Below are 15,021 nucleotides of genomic sequence, written 5' to 3' on the forward strand. Positions count from 1 at the left end.
TGTGCCCTGCGATTGGCTGCCAACCAATTCAGGGTGTCCCCTGCCTAGGGTGCGAAGACAGCTGGTATAGGCTCCAGCATCCCCTGCGACCCTCGTGAGGATAAAATCGGTCCGAAAGATAAATGAATGAGTCACACAAATCTTAAACAGATAGCTGGAGCAGTGTGAAGTCCCATCCTGTTTTAAACAGTGTACCATTATCCCAGATTCAAAGAAACCGGCAACATCGGGATTGAACGACCCTAGTCCTGTTGCTCTGACGTCTGTGGTCATGAAGTCCTTTGAAAGCATCGCGCTGAGCCACCTAAAGAGCATCACATGACCTCTGCTGGACCCTCTCCAGCTTGCCTACCGGGCAAACAGGTCTGTGGAGGATGCAGTCAATATCGGGCTGCTCCACATCCTGGAGCACCTCGACAAGACAGGAACCTACGCAAGGATCCTGTTTGTGGAGTTCAGCTCTGCGTTCAACACCATCATACCGGAATTATTCACCCCTAAACTTCTCCAGCTTGCTGTGTCCCCTATGATCTGTCAGTCAGCTTCCTGACGGGACAGACACAATAGGTGAGACTGGGAAAAAATATCATCATCAACATGCACCACGAGCACTGGAGCCCCACAGGGATGCGATCTCTCTCCACTGCTCTTCTCACTCGACACAAACATCTGCACCTCAACGCACCCGGCTGTTCATAAAGTTCATAAAGTTCGCACACGACACTACGGTCATCGGTCTCATCAAAAACGCTGACGGGTCTGCAGACCGACAATAAGTGGAGCAGCTGGAGATGTGGTATTGCGGTCATAACTTAGAGCAAGACAGTTGAGATGATGGTGGACTTCAGGAAACATCCATCACCACAACTTCAGAATCAGAATCAGAATCAGAATCAGAATACCTTTATTCGTCCCGCAATGGGGAAATTTGCAGTCCACAGCAGCAATTGAAGAGGGATGGGGTTGGGGTGGGAGTGAAAGGATAGAAAACAAGATATTCTAAGCATAACAAAATAAAAATGTCAACTGTATACTGTGCAAATGTAGATGTGCAAAAACCGTTCTATAAACAAGACTGTACATAGTGCAGAATCAAGAAATGCATTTAGATATATTGCAACAACCCATATTTACAGGTGTCCAGTTTTTTTGGTTTTTTTTTTCACATGTGATCATTGGGAATTGTGAAGCCTGACAGCAGTCGGTAGGAACGAGCGGCGGTACCTCTCCTTCTTGCAGCGCGGGTGTAATAGTCTCTGGCTAAAGGAGCTACCCAGAGCTGTCAGGATGGGCAGGAGGGGGTGGGAGGGGCTGTCCGTCATAGCTTTTAGTTTAGCTAGCGTCCGTCTGTTGCCCACCTCCTCTAGAGAGTCCAGCGAGCAGCCCACGACAGAACTGGCCCGCTTGACAAAGCGCTCCAGTCTTTTTCTGTCCCGGGTGGTGATGCTGCCTGACCAGCAGACAATGCCATAGTGGATGGCTGATGCCACCACAGAGTCATAGAAAGTCTTTAGGAGTGACCCCTGAACTCCAAAAGACCTCAGTTTCCTGAGGAGGAAGAGGCGACTCTGTCCCTTTTTGATTAGGGCATCCGTGTTTGTTGTCCAGTCCAGTTTATTGTTGAGAGTAACACCCAGGTACTTGTAGGAGGTCACCCTCTCAATGTCCGAACCCTGGATGTTCAATGGTGCAGGTGACGATTGTTTCCTGCAGAAATCCACCACCAGCTCCTTGGTTTTGCCGGTGTTGATCTGGAGGTGATTCTGCTGGCACCAGTCCACAAAGTCCTTTGTCAGTCCCCTGTACTCCCTATCGTCTCCCTCTGTAATGAGGCCGACAATAGCTGAGTCGTCAGAGAACTTCTGAAGGTGGCAGGTTGGGGTGTTGTAGTTGAAGTCCGAGGTGTAGAGGGTGAAGAGGAATGGAGCCAGGACTGTTCCCTGCGGCGCTCCGGTGCTGCAGAGAAGCCTGTCCGACTCACAGTTCTTTACCCTCACGTACTGTGGCCTGTTTGTGAGGTAGTCTGTAATCCAGGATGTGAGGTGATGGTCGACTCCGGCATGCTGCAGTTTGTCCCCCAGTAGACTTGGCTGGATGGTGTTGAAGGCACTGGAGAAATCGAAGAATGTGATCCTCACCGTGCTCCCAGCATTCTCCAGGTGCAGCAACGCCGTATGGAGGAGGTAGATGATGGCATCCTCCACACCGATGCTGGGCTGGTAGGCAAACTGCAGCGGGTCCAGCGATGAGCTTGCCAGCGGTCGCAGGTGGGCGAGGACGAGTCTCTCCAGCGTCTTCATCAGGTGAGACGTCAGCGCCACCGGTCTGTAGCTGTTGAGCTCTTTGGGGTTGGCAATCTTGGGCACTGGGACCAGGCATGACGTTTTCCACAGCTGTGGAACTCTGCCCAGCTTCAGGCTCAGGTTGAACAAGTGCTGGACAATGTCACACAGCTGGTCGGAGCAGGTCTTGAGGAGTCGGGAACTGATGTCATCCGGACCTGCTGCCTTCCTCACCTGCATCCTCCTCAGTTGGTTCCTCACCTGCGCAGTTGTGACAGACAGGCAGGAACCAGGAGGCAGAGTGGCGGCTGAGGGTGTGGCAACGGTTGGGAGGGCAGATGTTGGTTGTGGAGAGCTGGTCGTGAGAGGGGGCAGGGAGGGTAAGGCCACAGTGAGAGTTGGTGCAGGTGCAGCTACAGGTGAAGTTGACGGTGGGCCGGGGGCGGCTGGCGTCTTGTCAAACCGATTGAAAAAGCGGTTGAGTTCATCTGCCCAGTCCTTGTCTTTTTCGTTCAATGTCACTGGGCTTTTGTGGCCTGAGATGTTTTTCAGGCCCTTCCAGACACCAGCGACATTGCTGGCTTGCAGCTGCTCCTCCATTTTCATCCTGTAGGCCTTCTTCCCCTCTCTGATCTTCCTCCTCAGTTGGATCTGCACGGCCTTCAGTTCCTCTCTGTTGCCCGACACAAAAGCCCTTTTCTTCTCCTTCAGGAGGACTTTTATGTCGGGATTAATCCATGGTTTGTTGTTGGCAAAACACCGCACAGTCCTGGTGGGTACGGTGTTTTGTTCACAAAAGTTAATGTAGTCTGTGATGGTGTTGGTGAGTGAGTCAATGTCTTCCCCATGAATCTCAGTAAAGAGCTCCCACCTGGTTGAATCAAAACAGTCCCGCAGAGCTTCTTCAGCTTCTGTGGACCATCTTTTGATCGTGCGGGTCACAGCTGGTTGCCTCTGGACAAGGGGTTTGTACACAGGCTGGAGATAAACCATATTGTGGTCTGCTCTTCCGAGAGGGGGGAGGGGGGAGGGTTTGTATGCATCCTTGGCGTTTGAATAAAATAGGTCCAATATGTTATTGTCTCTGGTGGCACAAGTTACATACTGTGTGAATGTTGGGAGGGAGAATTTCAGGGAAATGTGATTGAAGTCCCCTGAGATGATAAACAAGGCGTTGGGGGACTGGGTTTGCAGCTTGTTTACAACAGATATGAGGGCATCGGAGGCAGCGCCGCCATTTGCCGTAGGGGGAATGTACGTCGTCACGGCTATGACGTGTGAGAATTCCCGTGGCAGGTAACGCGGCCGGAGGCTAACGGCTAGCAGCTCGATGTCCCGAGTGCAAAGTTTTTCCTTCACCGTGATGTGCCCAGGATTGCACCATTTGTCATTCACAAATACAGCAATCCCCCCTCCTTTCTGCTTACCGCTGCCTTCATTTCTGTCCGCTCGTACGAGTTGGAAGCCCTCCAACTCTGCGTGGGCGTCCGGAGTGATTGCCGAAAGCCATGTCTCCGTGACGAGTAGCAAGCTGGCTTCCCGGTACTCCCTCTGATGTCGCGTTAGCGCCGCCAGCTCGTCCATTTTATTTGGGAGCGATCTCACGTTCCCCATGATGACGGACGGGAGAACGTGTCGGTATTTCCTCGTTCTTTTGCGGCGATCTTTCCCGGCCCGACATCCTCGTTTCCTCCTCTTCAATTCATCGGGGATGTCTGGTGCGGCGGCCGCTAGTCCGCTATTAGCCCGCCACGCTAGTAGCTGGTCTCGACTGTAAACAATGGGATTCCGCGTGCGCGTGGATTCCCCGTTCACAGGAGCGATGAAAAAGTAAAAAATAACGGCGATGAGCAAAAGAAAAGATGCCCATCTCCTCTTTGTAGGTTTATGGAACGAGATTAGGCAAAACAAAAACGGGAAAGTAAAGAAGTGAAAAAGTAGACAAGAAAGGGAGAGAGCTGCTGCGGAGGCAGCCACACAGGGGGGCGCCATCTTAATCTATCTAACTAACTTAATCTAACTTCCCCTCACACTATTCAATTGCCTGTTGTCAACCGTCGACACCTTCAAGTTCCTGGGAATCACAGTTTCCCAGGACATGGAGTGGGAGGTCAACACCAACTCCATCTTGAGAAAGGACGAACAGAAGATGTACTTCCTGAGGCTGCGAAAGAAGCATAGCCTGCCACAGGAGGTGCTACGACATCATCATAGTTTGGTTCGGGGCTGCCACAAAAAATGGACAGAATCCGACTTCAACGGTCAGTTAGGACAGTGGAAAAATAATTGGCACCACTGCAAGAATCAAAACAACGGTGCAGAAAATCCTACTGGATCCTCCGCACCCTGCCCTTTTCTAGCGACTCCCCTCAGGCAGGCGCTACCAATCGATGAGCACCAAATCCAGCAGACATTTAAACAGTTTCTTCCCCCAATCCAATAACTCTCTAAACAGTGACCATAATATAGCTGTAGAGTGCCTCATTGCAATTTTCTAATGATGATGAGTGCAGTGTGTTTTACCAGACAAATTCCTTGTGGTTCTACATAGTTGGCCAAGAAAGATGATTCTGATTCGTATTTTGATGTGATTCTAAATAGATTGTCTGTCTGTCTCTGTCTCTCTCTCTCTCTCTCTCTCTCTCTCTCTCTCTCTCTCTCTCTCTCTCTCTCTCTCTCTCTCTCTCTCTCTCTCTCTCTCTCTCTCTCCCAACATTATTTACAGGTATTCCCCTAACAGATTATATGCCAGCACTCTCTGGAATGTTCAACTCAATTATGCAGATATAATTAGGTCAATTAGCCCTTTACAGACGATTGGGTCAAATTCGGTACACTAACGATAAATGCTTATAGATCGAGAAATTTAAAGGTAGCAGTTTAAGTGCCGATTGGAAGTGATGCAGCACAAGTTACATGTCCCTTTAAAACAGGTTATGTGCAGCTTTGCCTTTAAGAGCATAAACTATGCATAATATATGCATAAAATGTGCATAAACTAACGCTAACTTGTTTATTTACCAAGAAATATTAAAAATAAGTTGTCTCCCGTATTTGGAACATTCGGGGTGCTAACGCTATTTTCATGATGGTATTGTTGATCCTGACTTGGTACCCAATGTGAATAATTGTAAGTGAATGGTATGTTTTACACTAATAGCTGTACCTCATAGCTTTGCATTCTCAATATAATTATTGAAACAGCGGTCCATATGTTTTTTTACACGTTTCTGTGAAAAAAAAATGTCAGGAAAAGCTAAAAGTCTATATTTTATTTGGGGCAAATCAAAGACAGCAGAATTACTTCTGAAGGCCTTGAGGACATTAGATTGGCATGTCAACTAAAATCATCTGAGAGAAAGAATTTGTAATCAGAAAATGTAGAAATGATTGTTTTGAAGAACGTAATAGGTTGCATTTCCACTTGTGCCATGTAAGGTTTTGTTGCCACCTAGTGGACAAAATAGTCCCCACGACCGTATGTGCATTTCACATTCTCAAATACAGTACAGTAAGTAGATAAAGCATCTGAAAGTTCTGAAGTTCTGTTTGTGATGTAATGTAAGGAAAGAAATGCCCATTTCACGGCAAGATAAGAGGATTGACATCAAATGGGCAGTATAATTTTTGCTTTTTTGAATGTTGCTGTGCCCATATGTTTTTTTCTAAAATACCCATGTACTGTATATCTTTCCAGATCCTGATGAGAATGAAATAGATGACCATGTTGATGAAGACATTTTGGCATCGGACACAGTCGTGACTGTTGCATTGATGAACTTTTATCACTATTCAAATATTTTCAAAGGATTTTCGATGAAAAAATGATGGCTATTATTGTTGAACAGTCGAAATTCTATGCAATGCAAAATGACATCAAGACGCCCCTGTGTCTCGCCAAAGAAGAGCTTGAGAAGTGGCTGTGATTGATATATTGTTTCTCAATCTCAAAATGACCAAACACTCGGATGCATTGGGCTTGAAAGCTATCTCCACTAACTGATTATGCTGCAGAATGTACTGTATGTGAAGGGATCACTTCGAAATTATAAAAAGGAACTTGCATATAGCAGACATCACAAAACAAGGAACTCGGGGAAGCCCAAATTATGATCCCTTGCACAAAGTAAGGCCAATGATAAAAGTTTCAAGAATTACCCAAATCACAGCGTTTGTCAATTGATGAACAAATTGTACTCTATGAAGGTAGATTTACACTCAAGCAGTGTCTACCAAATACACCAATGGACTGGGGGTTCAAGGTGTTTGTGCTGGCAGGTTATGATGGCTACATGTATGCATTCCATATACAGGAACGATAGATCTAGTCAGTGACTCCAAGGTTCCCGATCTGAAAGTGACCTCAAATGTTGTGCTCCATTTGGCTCAAAACATCCAACCAGGAAAGAATCATCGATTGCATTCTGATAATTGGTTTACATCTATCCCCTTACTCCAACATTAGGCAACAAGAAAAATCTGGTGTTGTGGCACAGTGAGGCTCAGTCGATTGTTCAGCTGAACCGCAGCTAAAAGACATTGAGGTTCTTTTCCCTCCGATGATACAGTATTCGGTTTGACAACATAGCTCATATGTTGCAAAGAACCGCAACAGGTGCAAGCATCGCACATGCTCGGTGAAAACTAATATTTACAGCAAAAAAATGCAATGTAAATCTTTGTTTGAATCATCACAAACAAGAACTGCTTTGCATTATTCCATGGTTATTAGCTAGTTTTCTTTATCTGTAAAGGAACTATGTATTTTTATGTAAACATTTATGTAAATATTTTATGTAAATTATGCATGGATTTTATGTAAATATTTTATGTATTTTATTATTTTAATAAAAAGCTGTCACATGGGTAAAAAGTCTAATCTTTGAAGTTGCACTTGACATATGTTCCAAAAAAGGCACCCACTCAATATAGGCCTTTCATGACGATTGTGCCAACTTAGGCACATTATCAAATTTTCTACATTGTTGAAAAATAATAAAAAAGGAAGCTACTAGTATGTTATTATATCCATCAGTGACCATAAAAACTGAACAGATTTTTTTTTTTCTAATTAGAACATAATTCAGGCAGTAAAGTGTTAGGATATGGCTGTTTTCTGACACACAATTATGTTGAAATAATAATCCAGAAGAAGGTAATGGACACCAATGATGCAAATACCAAAGAAATTCAAAAATGGTGTCATAAACAGAAGGGCAAGTGGGCAAGCGGTTATTCAAAAGGAAGGTGACGGAAATGCACATTCGAAGTGGGGAAGCGGGGGGTGGGAGGGATGGTTTCAGCATTAAAGCATCAAATCTGTGCCGTTTACCTGAAGATGTGATCAGTTTCCAGTTAATAGAAGGCTCTGGTTTACCATTGGCTTGGCACAGCACGGAGACATTGGAACCTTCATTCACCACAATATCTCGAGAGAGATTGATGATTTTTGGTGGGACTGTGAGAAAAAAAAAACAAGTTTCATGAAATATTGTATGTGTTTAAAATGTTCAACCTGTGATTGGTTGGCAACCAGGTCAAGGTGTCCCCTGACCTGACAGTGTCTGAAATTTCTCTCCTGAATTAGCTACTCCGCTTTGACCTTTATTTTTCCAAAGATAGATTTTGCATGGAAATTTCCACAGTCACTCACATCCATCCTGTTACAAATTGTTTACAACGGTCCTAATAACAGTTATTTAATGTAATCTTATCCGTACTGGTGTTCTTCCAAAATTAACACATATTTAATACGAAGACTATCACCTCAGTAATCTTGAAAACATATTTTTTTCGTTTTTGAAGCAGCAAAGTACAAAATAAGTCATTCAATGGTTTTTGCTTTAGTGTATGCAGTGTCTGAAATAACGTCTGCCAGGATGCCCGGGGCGTGTAACTTTTACGTTGGCCGTACAATTTACATATGTAATGGAGTCATGCACTAAGATTATTAAATTATGATGGAAGTGAGGCAACGGCGCCCGTCTCTGAATTCAGACTAGAGCTCCTTGGAGAAGTCGTATGATGAGTCCCATTTCTCAGATGGTTTGGATTAACTAGCATTTTCTTGACAATATCTTTTTTTGTTTTCCCTTTTGTACTGTCTCGTGTATCTAATTAATTCCCTGATTCCTTTCGAGTCCAGATTACTTTTTGTATTGTTATTTAATTCAAGATTTGTCGAGTGGAACTTTCAAGCAGTTGTGCTTAATAGTGCTTTTCTGTTGCACAGGTGCACGAGGAAGTCTGGAGTGACAGAAAAGTATGTCAGTGTGGTGCAAGACATGTATCATGACTGGAAGACAGTTGTGAGGTGTGCTGTCGGTGTGACGGAGGAATTCAAGGTGGAGGTGGGACTCCACCAGGGCTCAGCACTGAGCCCCTTCTTATTTGCTATGGTGATGGACAGGCTGACAGACGATGTTAGACAAGAATCTCCTTGGACCATGATGTTTGCAGATGACATTGTGATCTCTAGCGAGAACAGGGAACGGGTGGCGGAGAAACTAGAGAAACTGGAGATATGCCCTGGAAAGGAGAGGAATGAAGATCAGTCGCAGCAAGATGGAATACATGTGTAATCTATCTGTGTGGGAATGAGAGGGATTCAAGTGCAAGAGTGATGCTACCGGGAGAAGAAATAAAGAAGGTGGAAGATTTTAAGTACTTGGGGTCAGTTGTCCAGAGCAATGGAGAGTGTGGAAAAGTGTGTCCAGGTAGGCTGGAGCGGCTGGAGAAAAATGTCAGGTGTGATGTGTGATAGAAGGGTTTCAGCTTGGATTAAAGGTAAAGTGTATAAAACGGTGGTGAGACCAGCCATGATGTTTGGACTGGAGACAGTGCCACTGAAGAAAAGACAGGAATCAGAGCTGGAGGTAGCAGAGCTGAAGATGTTGCGGTTTTCTTTGGGAGTGACCAGGTTGGATAGGATCAGGAATGAGTACATTAGAGGGACAACTCATATTAGAGGCTTTGGAGAAAAAGTCAGAGAGACCAGACGGAGAAGCCTGCATCGAATAACTGTGCTTCTGGACTTCCCTGAGTGTCATAGCTCTAGAAGAAAGATTCATAAGAAGCTAACAAAATTTGTGACGCGACAAAACGTAAACGTACATTACAAGCATCATGGAAGCAGAAGTTTACGTGGCTTGTAGTAGACGACGCAACACAAAAATTGCATTGCGCAACATGCTGAACAGTGATGAAAAGTCGATGAAAAGCTTTCTTCAGCCGTCATCTGTCCTTCGTTGAAGGTGTCGGACGTTTCGCTTCTTATCCAAGATGCTTCTTCAGCGAACTAAAGTCTTACTGGTAGTTTCCATCCTATATATATCCCTACTGTCCAGACGTGGCGGTGCCGGACTCTGCTATGATAGGTCCGTGCTCTCAGGTTGGGGGAGTAGAGGACTACTCCCTGCGGCTCCACTGATTGCTTCTGTTGTCCTGACTGATGTCTGGTCTGATTGCCCTATTTGCCCCGGTATCACCTCATCAGCATAACCAATCCCATGTTGCCTAAACACTCAGTTGTACGAACGATCCAAATTGAACCTCACACCACGATATCGGTTTCGTGAAGGATTTAGCCATTTTATGAAAATAGCTTCTTTTACTCCCCATTCAAACCATCTATGTTCTTTCGCTAAGATTTAACCCCATTGTCGTCAAATGAGTGGTTGCTAGCTTTTAGGTGCATATGTACTGCCGATTGAGGCCCACTAGTGTTATTTCTGTTGATAAAGTCTTTTTTTGAGAATTTATTTAGTCTCCCCAATGTATTGCTCTTTACAATTTTCATTCTTACAATGTATTGAATAAACAACATTACTTTGTTTTTCGTTGGGCAGCCTATCTTTTGGATGCACTAATTTTTGCCCTAAAGTATTTATCGGTTTGAAATAAGTAGGAATTTTGTGTTGCCAAAGGACTCTGTAGTTTTTCAGAAACTCCTGTAATGTAAGGTACTGCTACTGCTCTCCTTTTTGTATCTTCAGAATTTTTGGTTTCATTCCCTATTCTCTCTGCTCCCCCCAACCTGAGAGCAGCGACCTATCATAACGGAGTCCGGCACCACCACGTCTGGACAGTCGGGATATATATAGGGCTGAAACTACCAGTAAGACTTTAGTTCCCTGAAGAAGCATCTTGGATAAGAAGCGAAACGTCCGACAACTTCAAAGAAATACAGATGACAGCTGGTTTCTTCAGCCGTCATCGATGGACCACTCCTGTATGACTTACACAGACGTATGCTGAACAGTGTATGGACAAACGAGAACTGGAGCAAAATCATCAGCAAGGGATATTTACCGTAAATTAAGCAAGGGAGCATTTATGATAGGTACATTTTAAAGTGTTGTTCTGTTATATAGTCTGATGATCAATCCTTAATACTTTACGGGTTTTTTTTTTTTTTTTCGATTAGTCGTCTTATTGAGTTTCAAGTTGTTGAAAGGCAACTTTATGGCCGGGCAGGCAACTTTTCAGCGTTGTCTCTTTAGCGTTGTAACTTTTTGGCATGAGTTTCAGACACTGGTGTATGCTCAATATCGGATCTGCAAAAGGGACAATTGTTAATTGAAACAATTGATTGTGGTGTTTTGGGATTTATTTTTTTTTTACCTTGAATGAGGACATGCACAACATTTGTTGTTGGTCGCCTGCTGGTCTGGACAGCGCAGACATACTGCCCCTCATCTGTCATATCCACATTTTCAATCTTGATGGTAAACTCGTCTTCATTAAGTGTCACCAGACTCACCCTTGGATCCACGGACCATTTTTCATCTCCAGCGTATAATATACTTGACCGATTTAGCCATGCTGTGTGTGTGACAATTTCCTTCTGTGGACACCTACAGATGAACAAAAAATATGTCATTCACTTACAGCATGAACATCCTTCTTCGAGTAAATAATTTTCATTGACGAAAATAAATTACAAATACATTAACCATTATCATTTTATGAATCATCCTATAATTTTAAGTGTTTGCCTCTGCGGGCAGGAATTTAACAACAGAGAACAAATTAATGATTGCTAATAACAGCAGCTGATCGCGGTTTTGGATTGGATTGGATTTGCCTTTATTTATTATTTTTTAAGCATATTCTGTTGCATTGTCTGCTGTGCATTATGAAAAAAACATTTAATATTTTTGTATCTGTTTTCCTATAGATAATCGATACATTTGATTGAAAGAAAACCTTTTTGAATATATATTTCCACGAATATACAAACAAATGTAAATATACTGAGAGTTTTGAAAGGCGCTTAGAAATGAAATGTATTATTATTATTATTATTATTATTGGTCTTATTATTCTTATTCTTCTTTTCCTTTCGGCTTTTCCCCTCAGGGGTCGCCACAGTGAATCAATGTCCTCCATCTATCCCGGTTTTGGGCATCCTCTTCTCTCACACCAGCTACCTTCATGTCCTCTTTGACCACATCCATAAACCTCCTCTTCGGTCTTCCTCTCGGTCTCCTGCCTGGCAGTTCAAGGCTCAGCATCCTTCTCCCGATATAGTCACTCTCTCTCCTCTGGACATGTCCAAACCATCTCAGTCTGGCCTCTCTGACTTTCTCTCCAAAGCCTCTAATATGAGTTGTCCCACTAATGTACTCATTCCTGATCCTATCCAACCTGGTCACTCCCAAAGAAAACCTCAACATCTTCAGCTCTGCAACCTCCAGCTATGCTTCCTGTCTTTTCGTCAGTGGCACTGTCTCCAGTCCAAACATCATGGCTGGCCTCACCACTGTTCTATACACTTTTCCTTTAATCCTAGCTGAAAGCCTTCTATCACACATCACACCTGACATTTTTCTCCAGCCGCTCCAGCCTGCCTGGACACGCTTCTTCTGTTCACCATCTAAGATCTTGTTGAATAACCCAGTCAGGAACACCACCGCCACCTCTCCAAGACATTTCCATACCTCGATTGGTAAATCATCAGGCCCAAGTGCCTTTGCCCCCTTTATCCTCTTCAGCGCTCTCCTCACATCATCCTTGCTAATGCTTGCTATGTCTTGCTCCACAACAGTCACGTCTTCTACTCTTTGTTCCTTCTCATTTTCCTCATTCATCAATTCTTCAAAGTACTCTTTCCATCTTGCCATCACACTACTGGCACCTGTTAATACATTGCCATCTCTATCCTTAATTACCCGAACCTGCTGCAGGTCCTTACCGTCTTTGTCTCTCTGTCTCGCCAGCCTGTAAAGATCAGTCTCACCTTCCTTGCTGTCCAGCCGAGCATACAAGTCATCATAGGCCTCTTGTTTGTGCGCTGCATCTCCTTGTACTGCTGTCTACTCTCGGCCGTCCTCTCACTGTCCTGTAGTTCTTTGCTAACCTCTTTCTCTGTATACACTCCTGCACCTCCCCATTCCACCACCAAGTCTCCTTATGTACCTTTCTTCCACTCGATACACCAAGTACTTTCCGACCTGTGTCACTGATGATGTTCGCTGTAGTTTGCCAGTCATCTGGAAGGACCTCTTGCCCACCCAGTGCTTGTCTTACCTCCTTCCTAAATGTCATGCAACACTCTTCCTTTTTCAACTTCCACCATTTTGTCCTCACTTCAGCCTTTGGTTTCTTCATCTTCCTCACTGCCAGCGTCATCCTACACACCACCAACCTATACTGTCAGGCTACACTCTCACCAACCACTACTTTGCAGTCACTGATTTCCTTTAGATGGCGCCGTTGACACAAAATGTAGTCTACCTGTATACTTCTGCCTCCACTCTTATAGGTCACCCTATGTTCCTGTCTCTTCTGAAAGAAAGTATTCACAATAGCCATTTCCATTCTCTTAGCAAAGTCAACCACAATCTGTCCTTCAGCGTTCCTCATCTGGAGTCCAAACCTGCCCATCACCTCCTCATCATCTTTGTTTCCTGCGCCAACAAGTCCATTGAAGTCTCCACCAATTACAACCCTCTCACTTCTCAGGATGTTCTGTATGACTTCACCAAAGTCCAACCAAAATTTCCCCTTCTCCGCCGGCTCACATCCTACTTGTGGGGCATACCTTCAAACAACATTGAACATCACGCCTTCAATTTCTAGCTTCAGACTAATCATTCTATCTGATACTCTTTTTACTTCTAAGGCATCCCGAACAAACTCCTCTTTTAAGATAACCCCACCTCCATTTCTCTTTCTGTCTTCACCATGATAGAACAACTTAAACCCTGACCCTAAGCTTCTAGCCTTGCTCCCTTTCCACCTGGTCTCCTGGACACACAGTATGTCTACCTTCCTTCTCTGCATCATGTCAACCAGCTCTCTACCTTTACCTGTCATTGTTCCTACATTCAAAGTTCCCACTCTTAGTTCTATACTCTTGGCGTTCCATCTCTCTCTTTTCCTCCGGGCACACCTCCCTCCTCTCCTTCTTTGACCAACAGTAGTCCATTTTCCACTGGCACCCTGAAGGTCAACAGTACCAATGGCGGCCGTTGTTAACCCGGGCCTCGACCGATCCGGTATGGGATTCATAGGTTTGATTCGCATATTTGTTTTGGCAATTTTTTTTACGTCGGATGCCCTTCCTGACACAACCCTCTGTATTTATCCGGGCTTGGGACCGGCACAATAAGACACTGGCTTGTGCCCCCTTATGGCTACATTATTCGTATTATTCTTATTATTATTACATGCGGATTCTCATTTTCCAAATAAAAGCAGCTACATGTATTTTCAAATGTTCTCTATGGATAAACACAAAGATCCATCCATCCATCCATCCATCCATTTTCCGTACCGCTTATTCCTCATTAGGGTCGCGGGGGTTGCTGGAGCCTATCCCAGCTGTCTTCGGGCACGAGGTGGGGGACACCCTGAATTGGTTGCCAGCCAATCGCAGGGCACACAAAGACATACAACAGTCACTCACACCTAGGGACAATATGGAGTGGTCAATCTGCCTGCCATGCATGTTTTTGGAGTGTGGGAGGAAACCGGAGGACCCGGAGAAAACCCCACAAAGATAATCACTAATAATGTTATGTGGAGATTTGTTCTCAAATTCAACTAATTACAAATTACCAAATGAAATGAATATTTGGGATTACACATCACAGGGCAAATCAGAATATGCTTGTATTTGTGTTCAAGATTGTGGCATATTAATTTTGCATTTATTTATCTTTGCATGCATACTGTATACTGTATATTTTATTCGGTATACAAATGATTAAAAAAACTAAGGAAATTATCAAGAAGAATGCTTCAAGTTAGCATTAAAAAAAGTTTTCAACTGTGGCTTCTCTGTCACACCACAGTGTCACCAACATAAAAACACACGACTTGAAGAAGAAATTTGATGTGAAATCACGTCTGAGTGCATTGTGGACTGTAATTATAAAAATTAAGAAATAAATACAAGAGTGATTATTGGGAACATTGCAGCGATAAACCTGAATGTCTGGTATAAGTCCATATAGTTGTCGTGACACCACTAAAGTGGAGCGTGCCTCAGCTGTTTTTAATCAACCAATCAGGGCTGATGCAACCTATGACACAGTTCAAAAAGCTTTGATCTAGGACAGACATGTCCAAATTAGAGTAAAAACATTGTCTGAAACTCATGCCAAAAAATTAGCGGACAGCAGGGCAGACAACTCTGAAAAGTTGCCTGCCCATTATGTTGCCTGCCCCATTTTTCACAACTTGAAACACAATAAGACGACTAATCGCAAAAAAACACCATTGTTGCAAAATA

The 15,021-nt window shown here is 44.1% G+C and overlaps 1 protein-coding gene across 5 annotated transcripts in view; it reads right to left on the reverse strand.

Moving 5' to 3' along the window:
* ntm (neurotrimin) overlaps positions 1–15,021 on the reverse strand; it is a 79,877-nt gene that overhangs the window by 31,388 nt on the left and 33,468 nt on the right. For all 5 annotated transcript variants that reach the window (XM_089016854.1, XM_089016855.1, XM_089016852.1 and 2 more), the window contains 2 exons: positions 10,905–11,137; positions 7,615–7,740 (listed from right to left, as the gene is read on the reverse strand). In XM_089016854.1, coding sequence (XP_088872980.1) covers positions 7,615–7,740; positions 10,905–11,137 — 359 coding nt within the window. The remainder of the gene's footprint in view (positions 1–7,614; positions 7,741–10,904; positions 11,138–15,021) is intronic.

This window comes from Hippocampus bargibanti, linkage group LG16 (assembly GCF_051943395.1).
Source record: "Hippocampus bargibanti isolate YZ-2025 linkage group LG16, ASM5194339v1, whole genome shotgun sequence".
In the NCBI taxonomy this organism is placed as follows: Eukaryota; Metazoa; Chordata; class Actinopteri; order Syngnathiformes; family Syngnathidae; genus Hippocampus; species Hippocampus bargibanti.